Source organism: Siniperca chuatsi, linkage group LG2, assembly GCF_020085105.1.
Source record: "Siniperca chuatsi isolate FFG_IHB_CAS linkage group LG2, ASM2008510v1, whole genome shotgun sequence".
Taxonomy (NCBI): domain Eukaryota; kingdom Metazoa; phylum Chordata; class Actinopteri; order Centrarchiformes; family Sinipercidae; genus Siniperca; species Siniperca chuatsi.
The window spans coordinates 15,862,499-15,882,166 of record NC_058043.1 but is presented as its reverse complement, the minus strand read 5'-3'; the positions used below and the strand labels follow the sequence as shown (position 1 = coordinate 15,882,166).

The following is a 19,668-nucleotide window of genomic DNA, read 5'->3' as shown; positions in this document are numbered from 1 at the left end:
GACAAAACTTTTGAGAGAGCCAGGCTAGCTGTTTCCCCCTGTTTCCAGTGTTTGTGCTAAGCTAAGCTAATCATTGATGGCTCTAGCTTCATATTTTACCTTACAGTTATGAGAGTGGTATCAATCTTCTCATCTAACTTTGGGAAAGAAAGCAAATAAGCATATTTCCCAAATTGTCAAACTATTCCTTTTAAGTTTTAAAGGTCCAGTGTGTAACATTTAGGAGGAGCTATTGGCAGAAATGGAATATAATATTTAGATTTAAAGTATATTTTATTAGTGTATAATCACTTGAAAATAAGAATCGTTGTGTTTTCTTTATCTTAGAATAAGCCCTTTATATCTAAATAGTGAGCAGGTCCCCTTCCACGCAGGTTGCCATTTTGCACCACCATGTTTCTACGGTAGCCCAGAACGGGCAAACCTAACACTGGCTCTAGATATGGCCGTTCGAGTTTTTCGCGAGTTTCGCTGCCACCATAGTTTCTCCTACACGCTTGGAAGGGGAGGGTGAGGTGAGTGGTATTCAAATGGTTGCAAACTGCAAATTCACAGTTAGATGCCACTAAATCTTACACACTGGACATTTAAGCATTGTAGTTTTTTGGAGATGCAAATTACTGTGGTAAGGACATACCAACAAATTCATTTTAGAAAAAAATTTAAGTATTTTTATGTGTAGTTATACCAATTGCATTATAATTCATATTTACCATTTACCAATCATACACCCCCCACCATCTCCCCAGGCCCCCACTCTTCCCCCTAAACCCCAGAGAATGCGGAAGTCTAGACCTTGCTCCATTTTTAACCGTAAGCTGTTTAACGGCAATATGGAGGCCTTCATTCAGGTATTAGCCCATCTGTGCTCTTTGTCTCTCCATGAGCTCAGCTGTTTCGCTGTTAGCAGTCCTTGGGGGTTCTCTTGCCTTTGCCCACTCTTTTACCCAAAGGTTGGCTCACTCATGCGCTGACTTTCCTCTTGCTCATTGCCTTGTCTTCACAGTCTTGCAATTTAGGAAAGACAGAGTCAGGTGAAAACCAATCAAACATGTTCTGGAGATGGTTTGATTTCATAAACACTGCACTGGTGCAGGGTTTGCTTTTAACATTCTTTCTTCTGTGAGCACTAGCCTCCAGACACTGAATTTATTTGGCTTCATGTATGTCAGTTGGCCACATCCACTCTAATGCTCAATCAAACAGGGGTAGGCAGACATAATGTGCATCAGCAGCAGTGGAGAAACACATCAGGATACAGTAAAGCTAAAACTATCAGTGGATTGGCAGAAAACAATATTTTGATAAGTGATTAATCATTTCCAAACATTCCCTTGTTTCAGGTTCTAACATGACAATTGTCTTTGTCTAATATGTTAATAAAGTCAATGTTTTTAGCTTTTAAATTGTAGTTTAATGACACCTTGGGCTTTATGAGTTTGTGATGGGCATTTGTCACTAAGTTCTGACATTTTACAGAACAAATGATTCAATCAATTAATCCAGAAAATAACGGGCAGATTAATTGATAGGGAAAATAATTAGTTAGTTGCTGTCCTAGAATTCAGCCTTTAGTTCTCCTCTCTGTCAAACAGTCCTTTCTGGCTGAAAAAAATGCTTTACTGTATGTAGCACCCCCATCCTCTTGGGTAGCACCCTCCCTCCCACACACTCCCCCGCCGAGCCATGTCCTCACGTCTTACACCCCACAAGGCACTGATGCTTTGGCTATTCTCTCAGGCCAGACCTCCTTTTTTTCTGTCTCTGTACAATCTGTCTCTCTCACTAACCTGTTGTGGTTGTTGTTGCCTCTCTTCCTCTGTCTACGTGCCTTACTGCTCTCTGCCCAGGGGAAGACGGAATGTCCGTGCCAGGAGTCAGGTACTCTGTCTTATAGCAGGGCGGGTTCATCACATTGTGTTCAGTATGCTAACCAACATTTCTGTGCCTCTGTCCTGTTGGCAATCCTGTGAAAATACTGTAGTAATAGTAATATATGGTAGCACAAACACTAACACGAGTCTTATTTTTGTTTTATACACTTATCATCAGTTATTTAAAAAAATCATTAAATGATTATAACATTATAATGTTCTTTCAACTCATGACTATTTGTTTTCTATTATTTTCTGTTTATGTGCTTCGAATAATGATTATTTGAATCTGTCTGGTAGGACTCAGGGCAGCCTATACCAGTGGTGGTTGAGAGTTGCGTTCGATACATCAATCTTTATGGTAGGTTCCTGTTCCATATGTTCTCTTTCCATACAAAATTAGTGCACACACAGTAACCTCTGCTTTGTCATACTCTGTCTCTCCCTCTTTTTATATAAGCTAACATTTTTGTTGAGCAGTTGTGTGAGGGACTCATACAGTTTATGTTCTTAGTTCTTAGTCCATAGTTCTTGGAACTGCTTGGTTGAAAATAGCCTAAATAATAGCATTTGTTGAATTAGCTGACAAAATCTGTCAAATTATTTATTCAGTTTTATTGTCCCTTTGCAACAGAATGCAGTCATGCTGAAGAATCTCATAAAATCATGTGCTTATTAATGACAAAAGCGTGCTTGTGAATATTATAGTGAAGACAGACATGTGATTATCATTTCATCCAGTAATGACTAAAAGCAAATATTTAATTTCCCATAAAAAGGACCAGAAAAAACAACTAATTCACTAAAAATGTCAACTAAGACCTTAATGATTAATTAGTCGGGAAATCTTCTAGAAGGGGGCAGCCTTAATCTCATAACACCTTCTTTCATTTATTTTTTGCTGCTGCAGACTGCTCTGGTCTTTCATATGCAGACTCACACCATTTGTCACATACATACAGTACATACCACACTCTCACAATGAAGCCTAAACTAACATTTGTTATTGGGTTGGTTTGTTTATGTGCTTTAACTTTCTGGCTTTAAGTGCTGTGCCCATACTGTGAGGACCAGTTACTATTCGTATATAGTAAATGTGCAAAGAAATGAAAAGAAATGACATTTGTACTGATACCCCCCCTCCCCATTTTTTTTTCTATTTTACACTAATGCCTCTATTTGTCCACAGGTCTTCAGCAGCAAGGTATATTTCGAGTTCCAGGCTCCCAGGTCGAAGTCAACGATATTAAGAATGCATTTGAAAGAGGTTAGTCCCAGTGCGACATCTCCTCTTGATTTATTTTAAATTGTGTTTTGTCCACCTCAAAAGCCACAGTCTCTTGCACGGGCCAAGTGCATATAAAGACCCCATGTGTCACATGTAACCCTGTAATGGACAAACGATGCATAACATACATAAGATCAGCATCTTGGAGTAATAATAATTGAGGAAACATAACTGCACTCTCAATGTTTATATTAACTTCCCAACTTGAAATATACATACATAACTGCCTCAGTGCCATGTTACATGAACACTGATAACAGTGAAGATTAATGAATGGATTAAATGTATGCTATGTATATAGGAGAGGATCCTCTGGTGGATGATCAGAGTGATCATGACATCAACTCTGTGGCAGGCGTTCTTAAGCTCTACTTCAGGGGGCTGGAAAACCCGCTGTTCCCTAAAGAGCGTTTCCTCGACCTCATGTCCACAACCAGTGAGTCACATTCCAGGAAAACATCTGAACAATGTAAGGTTTTTTATTTAGTGTACCTTTACATAATTTTTTCACTCTTTCTTTGTTTCTTTCTATTTACTTCAGAGCTTGACTCAGGTCCAGAAAGAGCTCATCACCTTCAGCAGATAATTGTGACTCTTCAGCGGCCTGTGATCATCGTCATGAGATACCTGTTTGCATTTCTAAATCAGTAAGTCGTATCACAACAAATTTTACTTGTTTGACACTTAGAAATGAGATATAATGGCATCTGTCTTTCTAGTCTTTCTCAGTACAGTGATGAGAACATGATGGACCCCTACAACCTGGCTATTTGCTTTGGCCCCACATTGATGCCAATACCAGATGAGCAGGACCCTGTGTCCTGCCAGGCGCATGTTAACGAGGTCATTAAGACCATTATCATCCACCATGAGGCCATCTTCCCGACCCAGCGTGAGTTGGAGGGACCTGTGTATGAAAAGTGCATGGCTGGTGGGGAAGAGTACTGGTAAGTGCAAGACAAGGTGTCCAACATGTGTCAGTGTAAAGTTTATGGGGCAACTGTGGCTCAGGTAGAGTCCACTAATCATAAGGTTGGCAGTTTGATCCCCAGCATGTGAAGCCCATTGGATAAAAGCTCTACTTATATGCAGCCATTTACCACCCATTTTTCTCAGTTGTTCAACTTAACAGAAAAAATATACATTTTCTACTTTTTACCCTAACTTAAAGGCTTAGACAATATGCATAATGCATGCATTTGGCACATTTTTAAATACTGAAATATCTTCTGGTTATGTAGAAAGTGCTTATGGAGTGAAAAATTGAGCTGAGGACAGATTATACCATGTGATATTTTATCCACCTCTTAGGTAAAAAAATGAAAAAAGGCTGTGCTGTGGACATGATCTTGTGGCCAGACAGAAACCCAAGATAGGACGTAGCCTTTTTACCTAGTACACAGTAGGCCTGTTTTCTATAGTTTCTTCTATTGTGTGTCTTGTTTGTAGGACACTATAAAGCAGCAGTATTTTGTTTTTTATTTTTTTCAGTATTTGTTTGTTAATTGTATGTTCTAGTAGACCAATAACCATACTCTAACCATATTTATACCATTTAGGTGTTCAGTTGGGTCTTACAAATATTCTACTGTGCATTTATTATTTGGATGCAAAATTCAATTGTGAATCTCACATTTCATTTGGCAGGTGATTTGGGTTTTGTTTTCATTTTCTGTATTTAGTTTTTGTGCTTAAGAATTTGAAAATAAAATGGGATGAAATTTCGAAAAAATTTGCTGTCAACAACTGAGAAACACTAAAATCATACTGGTCTGTTCTTTTGTGTTTCTGACTGTTTGACTCCATATTTCTTCATTCAGTGAAAGCCCCCACAGTGAGCCAGGAGCTCTTGATGAGGTAGACAATGGTACCGGACCCAACACTAGTGATGAAGGTGAGTCACCACTGTAAGGACTGCAGCCATACCTGTATGAGCTGAAATAATAAGAAGTCTCAAATTGGATTCTGTCACATTTCTTTGTATTGTACTTTGTATTCTTTGTATTGCAGAGTTGGAGCAGATCGAGGCCATAGCAAAGTTTGACTATGTGGGCCGAAGTCCTAGAGAGCTTTCCTTCAAGAAAGGAGCCTCTCTGTTACTCTACCTGCGAGCCTCTGAGGACTGGTGGGAGGGCCGACATAACGGTGTGGATGGGCTTATTCCACATCAGTACATTGTGGTACAAGACATGTGAGTAAGATACATTTGGTCTGTGAAGCCCACAAAAAGACTACCACAATAATATTTTAGTTATATCGAACAGACATTGTTTTAGTATAAAACAGCATCATAAAAGTGATCTAGTCAAGAAGTCAGTACCTTGGTTCTGCTGCAGGACAACAGCTATTTTGGCCTTGGTCATTATTTATGTTGCTCTATTTTCCCAAAATGCATGTTTCTATTCTTACTGTCCTCGCAAGCTGTGTTATGAGCAAAAAGCTTGGCCTTATAAAACCTTCAGAGGGATCAGTATGAATAAAATGCTTTTCTGTCTTGACACAACTAGTTGTGATGAAAACAAATGGCCCCCCATCAGCAATTAGCTGTAGAGCTGTAAGAAGGAGCACTTAGGTCACTTCTCGAATGCAGCTTTAATTTCTGCTCGGCCTCTTGCCTGATAACCACTCTTGCATCACAGAGCAGGTAACAAAATTAAAGCCAAGAGTAATGTATGTACTACCAACAGTGGCTTCCAGGGACTGATAAGTGATTTAATATTGTCTGTAAAAGTAATGAGGCTCACTGTGCTGATGCCATTTTTAATTTTTGTGTTTTGTTTGTGGCAAGAATGTAATTGTTAAGGATTCTTATGTGCGGCTCGAGAGATTAAACTTCTACAAAAAAGCCAATATTAACATTTCCTGAGGACAGAAGCCATTAATTGAGATCAATCTCTTCTGTCTGTCTGTATCAGGGATGATGCATTCTCAGATAACATTCAGAGGACTGATAGTGAGGCCAGCAGTGTACCACACCACGATGAAAGAGCTTCTACCAGAAATGACCACCAATCTCCTTGCGAACACACACCTGAGCACCGCTTTGGAGCAGCACTGGGAAGGTGGGATTAGTTTAAACTCCATTGGATATATGCCATAGGTAATGAGAAGGGGCATGAGCATGCACACAATACATACAGTGTATACATGGTGTAGACAGGCATTACAAATTTCTGTGCAAGTATTCAGAGTCAAGAAATTCAAACTGATAAAGTGTCTTAACTGTGATTTTTCTTAGGGTGAGGGTGCGATCAGATGGAGCTGCAGTTCCACGCCACAGGAACGGCGCTGATAGTCACAGCCCCAACCGAGCTGCAGACCAGCCCCCTAGGGTTATGCCTCGGCCCTGCAGCCCACACAAAATAGCTGTTAGCAGGGGCCCAACAGACAGTCCAGAGAAGCGGCGTCTCACCACATTTGGCAGTCTGGGCAATCACCCAGACAGAAAGGCCTTTGTCAACAGCCACTCTCAACGGTCTTCACCCAGCACCGCTCGCCATGCAAGTTTAGGGGATCACAAAGCCCTTGAGGCTGAAGCTCTTGCTGAGGTGAGTGTTAAATCTTGAACAGACTTTGAAATAGACAAATACAGTGAAAGCTCCATTGACTCAGCCACTGCATGTTGATATTAGTCAGGGGTGTAGGTTTGGTTTCAAAACACAAAACATAAACATTGTGTGAATGAATTTTACATATTTATATCAGTCTAGAAAATAACACAAAACACAAAAATATCATGAGAGTGGTTATCAAGCTTCTTAAATTAATTGTAATCTAAAAAAAAAAATTAAATTCTATGACAATTGCTATTAATTCACTAATTCACTAGAATCATTTTGGTTTTTTGATAGATACCTTATACTTCAATAGATAAATATTGTACATGCATCTTCACTAAAACAAACAAACAATATGATTTGGAAAAGTGAGGGGGACATATCTCCCACATCTCCAGTTGAATTTACACCCTTGGTTTTAGTTACTGCTTGCCTGATTGTTTGATATAAATTTCTAAATGTCAACATAATTTTTTCCTTTTGCTCATGTTTGTCAGGACATAGAGAAAACAATGAATACAGCTCTCCATGAGTTGCGTGAGCTGGAGCGACAGAATGTAGCCAAACATGCCCCTGATGTTGTTTTGGACACATTGGAGCCCCTCAAACACCCCAGTGGAGCCCAGGATCCGCCTGGCAGCCCTCTACACACCATGGTGATCAGGGATCCAGATGCAGCCCAGCGTCGTAGCAGCAGCAGCTCCTCCTCCGAGACCATGACCACTTTTAAACCTGCTCTGTCGGCACGTAGACCCAATGCACCTCTAAGGCCCCCGCCTGTCAGACCCGTCCGGCCTGCTCCTGTGATTGGACAGGGCCAGGGACCACACCGCTCCAGCAGCTCTAGTTCCTCTGGTCTGGGCAGCCCAGGCATCACACCCACTGACAGGGTCTTTCCTGTCAAACCTCCCTCCCCATCACCGTCCACCTCCTCCTCATCCTCAGACAAACAAGGTAACATGTAGCTTCAGTCCTGTCGCAAGTTGAGTGGTTGAAGAACATGGATACCAAGTGATTGTGATTACCGTCACACCCCTACACCTCTTTTTGACAGCAAAACAAACAATGACACCTGGTGATGAATATTTACCACTCATCTTGTATATTGTAGGGCGGCTACTGCTGGTTTCTGAGAACTATGTGCCCACACATTGACTTGTTGGTGGTGTACTGTATTACAATATTACACAGAAATAGGATTTAAATCTATGAAAATAATTTTATAGAATGCAACCATGCTGAATAGCCATGCTGGATAAAAAAGGGATGCACTGGAAAATACTTCTGTTTACTGAAATGTGACAATTAAACATTGCATGTTATTGCAGGTTGCAAAAATGCTGTGGGCTTGGACTTTGTATCTGGTTTCATGTTCCATTATGAGGATACACTTAAGGGAATATTTCACCACTAATTATGTACACATCCAGTCTGTGCTGGTGGTCTTTGTAGTCTATTAAAACTTCAACTCCTTGTGCACCATTAATATTGAACTTTCCTTAGAGTGCCTGTCCCACAGTGCCAGCATATACCAACAGGCAGACACACCATGGCTGTGTCTAAATCACTCTCTATTTACTATGTAGTGCACTATATTAACTGTCCACCATTTTATTAACATTATGACTGAAAAATGTACATCTACAGTATATATGAAGAAATAGAAAATAAATGTAAAAAAAGTAGTGTGCAAGGCATGTAAACTCTTCTCTGCCAACAATTCCCCAATGCAATGCGTCCCATTTAATAGATGTGAAATTAACAGTTGTGTGATGCCACACCTGTTAGTGATGACGCAAAATGATTCATAAGTGTCGGGAAATATAAATGTATTGTTCACTACAGAGTAAACTAGTGAGATATGACTATGCGAACGAGGGAGTGATTTTAGACACAGCCCATGGCTGAATGGCAAAACCAGGGTCGAATTGCATGAAGTTGTAATTCTTCTAATGGTCACAAGATGTTGGTTACAAGGAAAATACATCTGTATTAGGGCCACTAATTGTAAAATAAATCTGATTTTGGCACCATTGAGTGGTAGTATAAAAAAAGTATAAAAAAAACAAGTGCTTGCTACACCTCCACACCCCACACCAAACCAACCCATGGAAACTGAGAAGGGCACCAATTTTCACTGGGATTGGCAATTTTTTTTACAAACAAATTTATCACAATAATTTAAAAATGCTATAGTTATACAAAAATCCTACACAAATGGAAATATCCTCCAGCATTTCTCTTGAAATGCTCAAAAAAAATTCCCACAAGAAGATGAATAAGAAGTTCCAAAGAAACAGTAAAACTCACTGCAGGATAGTGTTTTGGTTTTGGTTTGCATTAGTCAGCAACTGAAACAAAAATAACCCCAAACAGCTTTGTCATTGCAAGTGTTGCTGCTGCAGTCTGGCCAGCCGGTGGCCAGTATGACCTTCATCGTACTGGGTAGCGGCAAGTTAACTGGTAGCAGTGCAGCAGCACAGTTAACAACAACCTGAGACTCTGCCTCTCTTTGTTGCATTTCCTCAGCAATGAACCTTATCTCAGCCAAAACTATATTTTTCCTTCATTCATCAGTCTCAGAATAGGTCAGTTTATGGCAGAAGTAGACCAGGCTGCAGGGCTACAGTTACACAGAGAACATTGACAATTATTGTGGACATTATAGACATGCCACCACTATAACTAATACAAAGTAATAAAGATGAAAATCAGTAAAATGTTCTTATACTATAGTCATCTCTCTATATAAAAATATTAGCTGTGTTGCCTCAATAAACAGGTAAATTCTCCTACAACTCAAGTGACTAATGCACTTATAAACACTACAGGGAACTGTGCTGCATTTGTAGGTTCTGTGTTTTCATTTTGATGAAGTTGTACTAGAAACATAATAAAGCACATCAGTATCATTGACGCTTACATAATGTCTAGGTTGCACATGGTCAGTTCAGGCTGTGTGGGTGTTTAGATGAACTTGTTTACTCTTGGTGGTGTTTGTTGTCTGTCTTTATAAGGATGATCAATATATCTTAAAGTGTAATAGGTACATTTGATTGAATATATATACATAATGTTAAAGGATACTTGTATAAATAACATTGTATGATAGGAACAGGATATATTATCATGTCTAGTCTGTAGATTTTTGTAACTCTTATCCTTGCACAAATATTAACAAAACAATAAATATATGAAACCTTACAGAAACTTCTGGTTTTATTGCCCTGTGACGTTCAGTAAAGATGTAAAGAGCTGAATCGAAATGGCTGAGGATGAACAGTGGTCATTGATAGTTATGACAGTGCACCATATTTATTGGTAATGCATGCAACATTGTGTCTATACAGAGAATAGTGACTCTGAATTGTTATCCTATAATTAGATATAATGTCCTTGTTACACTAAACATTCGTGGTGAAAAGTTGCATGAACAAGACTGTTTGACTTCACGCAGCACAGCTCACTCATACATACACTAACTAGAGTTGTTTTGCAGCGCCATCTACTGGTCACCATAGATTGAATGCTTCTAGATCAGGTAACAGTTAAAAATCAAGGAAATATCAACATAAAATGCACCATGAGCAGCCTGCAGATCAGCATAGATTTTACATGTGTCTGGATCTTTAATGCAGGGTCACAGCTACCACAAGAAATGTCATTATTTGGTGTTTTGATGGTGTTGCCTCCCAAGGTGGCCACAACCTCCCACTGAATAAAGATCTGGCATCTGTGACATAATAATAATAATAATAGTGTAAAGTAACTAAGTACATTTACTCAAATAATGTACTTAAGTACAGTTTTGACATACTTGTATTTAACTTGAGTATTTTCACGTTATGCTATTTTCTACTTCTACGCACTACAATTCAGAGAGAAGTATTTTACTTTTTACTCAACTACATTTATCTGACAGCTTTGCAAATTTTACATACAAAAAATATGGTCAACAAATAAAATACAATGGGTTTTTTTTAATTAACAATCCAACTGTATATAAAGTAGTTCAAATTAACTCATTCATGCCAACTGCAACATAAAAATGTTGCTTCACTTTAATGCTGTAATAATAAAATTCCTACAACATGATAAATGTAATAATATAAAACTCTGTAAGAGGCTAAATAGGAACTTTTGATACTTTAAGTATGATTTGCTGACAATGCTAATGTACTTTTACTTGAGCAACAAATCTCAATGCTGGACTTGTAATGGAGTATTTTTAGACTTTAACTTAAGTAAAGGATATTAGTACTTCTCCCTGATAATAATATACTGTTTTGTTTACATTGCTTACACACTCGTCAAGACATTCAATTACCACTTGTGCCCTGTGGATGGAGGCATTGTCATCCTCGAACACAGAGAGACAAATGCTTTAGCATGTGATGAAAGTGCTGACTCAAAATATCTCTTTATTTTTTGGTATTTAAATTGGACTCTGAGAACTTCAGTGAATGATACCAGGAAAAAAGCACCTTACAACACATCAGAGCCTAAAATTATTATTGTAAACACATTCACTTAATGTTGTAAAGTAGGCCACTGCTTGTATTCCAGTGGTTTTAGAAGTACTCAAATCTTTTACTTCAGTTACCAATACAACAATGTAAAAACACTAGTAGTAAAACAGCATTAAATCCTACTTAAGTAAATGTACAGAAATATTATCAGCAAAATATACTTAAAGTATCAAAGTAAAAGTACTTGTTTTGCAGAAAAGTGGCACCTGTGGGGGATATATTATTGTACATTATATTGTTAATACTAATGCAACAATGTGTGAGTTGTAATTTACTGTTGTAGCTGATTGAGGTGGAGATAGTTTTAACTACATTTTATGCAATTAAGTAGTTTAGTCCAGTGGATCCCAACCTCGGGGTCAGGTCCAAAGGGTCACAAAATAAATCTGATGGGTCATGAAGAACAAGAAGTTTGGCTACACAAATTTGTATTCATTTTTTGGACTTTTCTCTTAGAAGTTTAAAGGATAAATGTCTGTTTGGTAGAACTGCTAACAACTCAAAAAAACATTAGAAACATGGCAAGGGGCCCACAATAAGCTCATCGTGTTTTTATGTAAAATCTTAATTTGAAAGGTTAGAAGTGACTATAGCTGTCAAACAAATGTAGTGAAGTAAAAAGAACAATTATAAGTATAAATTAGAATACACTCAAGCACCACAAAATTGTACTTAAGTACAGTGCTTGAGTAAATTTAAGGTAATAATATAATTTTGTACTTCAAGTTGACAGCAGTGTCCCTCTCAATGTTCTGTATAGACAGACCTGTTTATTTTTCCTTACGTCTTGAACCAATACGTCATTGTTGAGGAAATACAGTATGCACAACATGTCAAGAGCACCTGAGCCACTGTTCTTTAAACAAGTTCATGCTTGTGTGTGTTTTTGAGTCTGTAAGGCTTGTGAGCACACATACGTAGCCCTTCATCCTCACCCCCCACCCCATGCTCTGCCGCACATATATTTTGATCATTTCAAGTTGATGACTTGCTGGTGTGGAGGTCAATGCCCTGAGAGAAAGAACTGATTACTGGTTGATTATTACAGATTATTTACAGCTAAAATTCATAGTTCAGATTTTTTTTTAAAATAATGTATGATATAGAGATAAATGTGAATATACAAAATACACATACATGGTCTTCTCTGCCTTGTTTTGTTTTCCATATCCTGATCAAGGTAATTCTGGTTGACTGTTTTATGTCTTCCATGGCCAGCTCTCAGAGCCAGGTTTAACTCATTTAGTTGTGTGTATTGAGATTAAAGTGGGAATATAATCACATTATGACCTTGCTCGAGGCCTGAATGGCTGCCAAGAGGGAACAGACTACCTGTGGACTAACACCCAGCTTTCTGGCTGTGGCTTCCTAGCTCAAAAGGCCTTTTCATCAATGCTGTGATATGATTAGTAAGGCCACCAGGGTTGCAGCTAACACAAGGTTGGGGATTGTTCTATCAATCCCCTCAGAATTTCCAAACAATACATCCCCTCAACCCCATTGGGGATTAGGATATAAGTGATATGATACACATATGAGTAAAAGAATAGGGACTTGTTTATTTTACTTTTACGTTTATTTTTATGATTTCCTAGTAATCATCTCACAACCCCTCAGATTCTTCTTGCGACCCTCAGGTTGGGAACCACTGTCCTAGATAATGCCAAGTAATGTAATCCATTTAATTTGTCCTTAGCACAAGATAAAACAAAACAATTCCATATGATATTTAGCCATGTAATTTGGTAACGTTGCTAATGCAGACTCATTTCCTCCATTTAAAACAAATCTGTTCGTGGTTTGATCAGGTCTGCTTAGTGTTGGTGTGTTAGTCAGAGGTAGGCATGTGTTTGTTGGAGCATTTGTTTGACAAAGGCATGCAGTTACAGATTTCAGTTGCTGCTCGCTTGATCTATTGGCCTGTGTTAAATGGTTGTTTCTCATGCAATCAATTGATAAGATGTTAATCCAAAGTCAACAGACAGCTAAGACTTAAGACTGTAATGTGCACTGAACTGGCTCACAGTACCACATTAGTTTTTAGTCTTAGTATTCAATAATACGATTCCAATATGAAACAGCATATGTTGGGATTTAAACTAAAAAACTAAATTGTTCATCTTGTGTTCCACAATGAAAATATTGATAGTCTCTCAGTCACATATTCCCTATTATTTGTTTTTCATTATTTGAAACATCTAACTGAAATATAACTGAAGTATAACATATAACTGAGCAAACATATACATAAAGTAAAATATTCACCATAACTATTACTGTTTTATGCTGTTGTATCTAATGTTTCTGTAAGGCAATGAACCGATCCATGTTACCTGGTCTAGTTTGAATTCCTTCTCACAGTCCAAGTTGCTTCACTCACTGGTGCGAATACCCCAGAGTCATCTCAGTGTCATAAATGTGATTAACTCCATGTTTCTGTTTGATCAGTGCATGTGTAACAAGTTCAACCTGACAAGAAAAAGTGATCCACGCCCACATGGGTTGAAAGAAGCTGAAATGATTAAGTTTGTCTCCAAACTAAATTGCCAGAGCAGCACCTGGAGACTCTTTCAATTTATTTTTTTTTAGTATGTGCTGCTGTGTGACATAGTTCACTAAAGCTGTATTCAGAAAATTAAGAAGTACAGATTTAAGGTACTTTAAACAATGTGGAGCAATGAAACAAACAATTTTCCAAACACTCTATGCAATTTGGGATTGTTTTGTATGCATGAATTGCTATTTTACTATACCAATACCTGTTCTCTAACTCCCCCCCGGCAAGTTTTCACAGCCCATCTTCCACACCATTAGGTTTCCTTAGAGCGTATAGTTTCAACTGAGCTGAACTAATTGCTGACCACAGACCAACCATGTAATGTGACATTCATTCAGACGTTACAAACTTTTACATCAATCATTTCCTGTATGCTCACTGTCACACTTCATCTACCTAACAGTCGAACATCCAAACAAAATGCAGCATCTGCAGTGTGCATCTTTTGCACTCTATGCCAGCTGCATTATGCTACAAACTGTCCCCTGTTTCTTGTTCTTGTGTATTTGCCACACTGACTAGTTTGACAGGGGAATTTGTCTAACTTTGCCCATATTTTATAAAATACTTCATGATTCAGATAAAGTGTTGTGATAGCTTCTGAAATGCATTAGACTCCTCAGAATAGTTTACCTTGATGACCCCTTTCATTTACTGTAATTAACATATACTATGTATTGTATATATCTATTGGCTTTCTTGGCTATGTCTAGTAATTTCCCCTTTTTTCTATATCCCTGAATCTGTGAGTATTACAACCTGCATTTTTCTGGGAAATGCTGAATATGGGTCAGAATGACCTGGAAATGGAATGCAGACTTTTTAAAGAGTATAATGTTACATTCCCTTGTCAAGATTGTGTTATGGGTGGTCAGAATAACACAACCTGATTTTCATGGTCAGGAACAGCTACCAACATTTGTCTTGTTACCATGTCTTTGTGCTCTGCAGGTACATTCCCTACAGGAACATGCCTGAACACTATATGTTTCCTTTCATCTCCTTTCTCCTTAACTGGCTGACTGGGTCAGCCTTAACACAAAACTGCTGTCAGTACTGAAAGTCTTCATCTGTTGTCTATCTGTTTGTTTAACTTTATTTCAATCAGGCAAGTCAGCAAAAAATACTTTATTTTAGTACTGATGAATTGAGAAAAGTCAAGAAGACAGGTAGTGATTCAATTAAACAAACAGCTTTTAAGGACATCTCAGCCAGACAGAGACAAGGTGGAATATAAAAGAAGATCCAGCAGTTAAGCACAATGACACATCCATCCTGAAATATTTTCAGACAGGTACCACCAAGTGAAAAAAATGTCAGCCGTACATTTTCAATTATTAGGATGGAGATGTGTCATACTGAAACAGATATTTCAGCTTAATCAAAAACAAAAGGCCCTTCTTAGTTCAACTGTCAATAAATAATAATAATAATAATAATAATAATAATAATAATAATAATAATAATAATAATAATAATAATAATAATTCAAATTTAGCTTTGATGTACTTTGAAACATTTTGTGGTGAAATGAATATGCCTTGTTTTTTAGTTTTTTTGGGCGTTGGTCTAAATGTCTAATACATTACATACATATTACATATCAGCAAACAAATGTAAAAGCAAACTAGTAGTTGTTCTGTCCAGTACATCAGCATTCATGTCAAGTTTAAAGGAATGGTTCAACAATTTGAGAAATATTTATTCACTTTCTTTCCGAGAGTTAGATGAGAAGATCACTACAATCTCATCTGCATTAAATACAGAGCTAGAGCCAGGAGGCGGTTAGACTAGCTTAGCATTAAGACTAGAAGCAGAGAGAAACAGCTAGCTTGGCTCTCTCCAAAGTAAAAAAAATCAATTAATGCTCACTAATTAATATGTTGTATCTCATTTGTTGAATCTGTACACAAACACAAATTACTTCTTGTGGTTTTAGGAGATGTTATGTTGAACTATATATATATATATCTGTCTATAGCACAGGTTGCCCGGCAACCTCACTGTGAAGACAACACTCTGGGATGTCACTGCACCCTGCTGTTGTGCGCCAAGAAATAGTTCCAGCACATACAGTAACTCCCGATTAAACCACAAGTTGTTGTTTTTACATTTCTGTTTGTGTACAGATTCAACTGAGATATAATTAGTTAGCTTTAGAGGTGTTGGTAGTGTATTTTCCTCAGGCTTTTTCCTCTCTTTATGCTAGCTAGGCTACTTGCCTCCAGACTCTAGCTCTAAATTTGGAGTGGTATGGTTCTTCTCATCTAGTTCTCAGAAAGAAAGAGAGTGTATTTCTCAAAATGTTGAACTTCCACAAAAAATACAACATAGGCTACATTTTGCAGTCATTAACTGTCCATCATATAAAATATAAATCTTTAAACCATGGGATGTAGCAGGACCAAGCCACTACACAAATATTCCAGTTTGTGTTTCCATTTTACCAGTTTATGTCCTACCTCATTCATTTACCATAAAAGGTAAAGCTTTTGTGGCAAATGGTAAATGAGTGCTTTTTTCTGGTTTCACAACACCACCTCAGACAAGTGTTGCTTTGACTTCAAATAAGCTGCAGCAGAAGGTTACATTTTGTGAAAGAAAAATCTGCTGTTCATACTAATTAGAGGAGAAGACACTCTGTCTTCTGAACACTGAGACTTGTGCAAACAGCTCGTGGGACAGAAGCACTTTGCTTTTACTTGTCAAAGGTGAATGGGAGAGGGCAGCGCAGGGTCAGTGGAGGTAAAATCATGTCCTTTTTTCATCTAATTGAATACAGTGAACAGCAGAAAAAATCCTTTCCCCCTTTCCTTTCTTGTGCACTATTAGGGACCTGCCGGCAACCAAGACGAGCATGTGATAAAATCTTTGCAGAGCACAGAAATGCAAAGTCAGGTTGTGAGTTGAAAATATTGAGTTGCTGAAGCCTGCTTGTGTGTAAATTGTGCCAGTAACACAATGAAAATTAAATGTGAGTGGAATGACCCCTACCATGCAGCGTCTGGCTCCTCTTGTTCCTACTTTGCGAGAGGTGCAAACATCCAGATGTCTGTTTCCAATCAGAGGGACATGGATGGGTGAGTCACCTCCCTCCCATCTCCTCCCTGGCTCTGCTAGATATTACCGGCAACAACTGGAAGATTCTGAGGTAACTGTCAGGAGATGTAGGGGTCTGATCAACTAAATCTCTCAGAAGACAGGAATTTTGGCCCAAGAGGAAGTAGGAGAGAAAACAGTCAGATATTAACTGAAGACTGGAGGCAGACATCAAAGTGCCAAAATACTCCTGGCAGGTAATATCTCATTCAGTGAGTCTCAGGATCCATCACCAGTGGAACTAATGCGCTTATGGAAAAATGCTGGTTATCTGTGTCCTGCAGGTGAGAGGGATAGATTTGGATATAAAGAGCTATGATTCTCCTCTCAAATAAAAAATATAACTTTTCAAGCTGTTCTTTAACACAAGACACACAACTGATTTCAGGATACTTACCCTTTTAGAGTGCACAGCAGGTAATTTCTATGGAGCAAATGGTTCGTACAGTACTAAAAGCTGCACTGATCAATATTTTTGTAAACCTGAAATAATTTATTTTTGGCCACTTGGGGACAGTGGAAACAAGTTGTGAACACAACATATCATCACCTTTGATGCTGATATGATGAACTTGTTAGCAAACAGTTGTTTATTTACACATCCAGCAGTTACGGAACATTATCATTCATTTAGAGTTGTGTTTGTGCCCACACAGGGGAATTTAAGTCCAATATTCATGGTTACAATATTGGTGTCTACCAACTCCTGAGGTTGGTTTTTTGATAGGGCTTAGATTGGAGTGAGATTTGGTATCAGTGAAGTCGCTGCATTTTATGAGTAGGCCTTCTTCTGTGACGTTACCCCCCACAGGGGTTGGGGTCATCACTCCTCGACCCCCAGGAATTTTGTTTAAAAAATTCAGCAACCAAATTCACAATTTCAATGCATGTGTAGATGAAAAGCCAAGTCAATGATCTTGGTCTATGATAAATAAAAATGATAAAGTATCTGGAGATCTTCAGAAAATTGTTAATTTCAGAGACTGTTTACCTGCATTCTAGTGAATTTATGGAGTAATTTTGTTGCCGAATTGTGGAGTCGCAAGGATAGGTGGGAAGGGGGCATTGAAAAATAGGACTCTCAATAGAATCTGGTGGGTTAAATATATGAGCAGATATGACTGAATTTCTTTCACATATATTGTTAAGGGATGCTATTGGTGATTTGATTTTCAAATTGCACTATCAACAGATAATGTTTCATTTGCAACTTCAATCACAACATATAAGAAATGTATCAATATATGAAATATATATATATATATATATATATATAAAGCCTATCAGCGTTGAGATTCTCCTGACATCACCGAGAATCAGAAATGGAGGATGAACTCATTGCTGCTCTACGATTCGACATCTTTACCGTACAGAGACAGAACAAAAAAAAGGAGTGTTTCCGGCTTATCTGGGACAACAAGTGCAAGGCAGCAATAGTGGTTAATTTGGTCATGGTTGATGGTGGAAATAAACATTGCTACAGTATATGGTATCTATGGAGGTAAGCCCCTCCTTTCCAGAAGGAGTACTCCCATTGGCTTTTAAGGGTGAATATTCGCATGTTGCAAAATACTCCTAAAAACACTGCAGTTTTCAGTGGAAAAGCTCTGGAAAGCCACTGTTTGCTTCATGGCCAGCACCAAACAGCAGACAGACAAAGTTAGCGACTAGCTGGTGAACATATTGGAGCATTTAGCTGCTAAAAAGCCAGATATGAACTCAGTAGTTGAGACCAAAACAAAGTTAAGATGAGTGAGTATTTACATTCATCATGTGGACAGAAACACAATTTCAAATGAATGCTAATGTTGCCACATTCCTGCTGAACGTGTAAATAGGCAAGTGTTCGCTAATGTGTTCACCATTCACTACTTTATATGGTGATAACATGTCAATGTTGCGTGAGCTTGTTGCTGTGCCCCCAAGTGGCCAACAAGTCAAGTATGCAGGTTCAAGTATTTGCATTTGGGCAGAATTTCTTCTTCTCCAAATTGCTTCTCCCATTGTTTCTTTTTTCAGTTCTTTTTTGTGCCTTATTTCTGCTACTTTTACTTCAGTAGGCTTGGATACTTCTTCCATCACTGTTAAAGTGTGAGGTAAAGGTCAAGTGTCGTTTAAAGGAGTTAAGGTGATACTTCCTCTCTGATCTGCTCAGGGGCACTCAGAAGCCGGCGTGTGGTCAAGGGTAGGAATCAGTCTCCATTTCAACATGCATGCAAATATCTTCACTGTTAGCACACTGTGTTTTGACACATTTTGAAACTGGGATTATCTCACTGCATGAGAACGCACTCACCTCCATCTGTTAAACATATAACTGGAATTTCTGTCCTTCAAGTATAAGGTTCAGTGGGTCTATTATATAAATGGCCAGGAGCAGCACAGATTGAGATTTGATATGGATAGAGTTTCATAAATCTCATGAATTGCCTTGTTACCACATTACACTGCTGAGAGCTCCCCAGTATTGATTTCATGGATATCATCTGTCTCTGTTTAATATGAGATACAGATGTAGGCTCTCTTTCCCACATTTGAGATGCAATGTGTTATAAATACTGTCACAGGGAATTGTTTGTTTGCTTAGCCTCTGCTCTTCCTGTGGACAAGAAGTGGGTAGCCACAGTGGACAGTGGCATCAAGCTGCTAGGGTCTCATGGGTAAAAAAAAATGTGTTTAGAAATCCACACACACTACCACTGTGCACTCAGTATTCCTGACCTCGCCTGAGGATACTCAGAAAATATCTTCATAACACAATTTT

General features: G+C 38.3%; 1 protein-coding gene across 4 annotated transcripts in view; it reads left to right on the top strand.

Moving 5' to 3' along the window:
* The window catches only part of LOC122862672 (SLIT-ROBO Rho GTPase-activating protein 3-like), a 41,194-nt gene extending 31,271 nt beyond the window's left edge, over window positions 1-9,923 (top strand). The window contains exons 12-23 of one of the 4 annotated variants that reach the window (XM_044168229.1): window positions 750-851; window positions 1,851-1,881; window positions 2,175-2,235; window positions 3,064-3,141; window positions 3,464-3,598; window positions 3,704-3,809; window positions 3,882-4,109; window positions 4,983-5,056; window positions 5,173-5,353; window positions 6,078-6,224; window positions 6,401-6,710; window positions 7,217-9,923. In XM_044168229.1, the coding sequence (XP_044024164.1) occupies window positions 750-851; window positions 1,851-1,881; window positions 2,175-2,235; window positions 3,064-3,141; window positions 3,464-3,598; window positions 3,704-3,809; window positions 3,882-4,109; window positions 4,983-5,056; window positions 5,173-5,353; window positions 6,078-6,224; window positions 6,401-6,710; window positions 7,217-7,684 (1,921 nt within the window). In that variant the 3' untranslated portion in view covers window positions 7,685-9,923. Of the gene's footprint in view, window positions 1-749; window positions 852-1,850; window positions 1,882-2,174; window positions 2,236-3,063; window positions 3,142-3,463; window positions 3,599-3,703; window positions 3,810-3,881; window positions 4,110-4,982; window positions 5,057-5,172; window positions 5,354-6,077; window positions 6,263-6,400; window positions 6,711-7,216 lie in introns of those variants that run through there. The other 3 variants (XM_044168237.1, XM_044168240.1, XR_006374831.1) reach the window with 3 other exon arrangements.
* The last annotated feature ends 9,745 nt before the right edge of the window (window positions 9,924-19,668 follow it).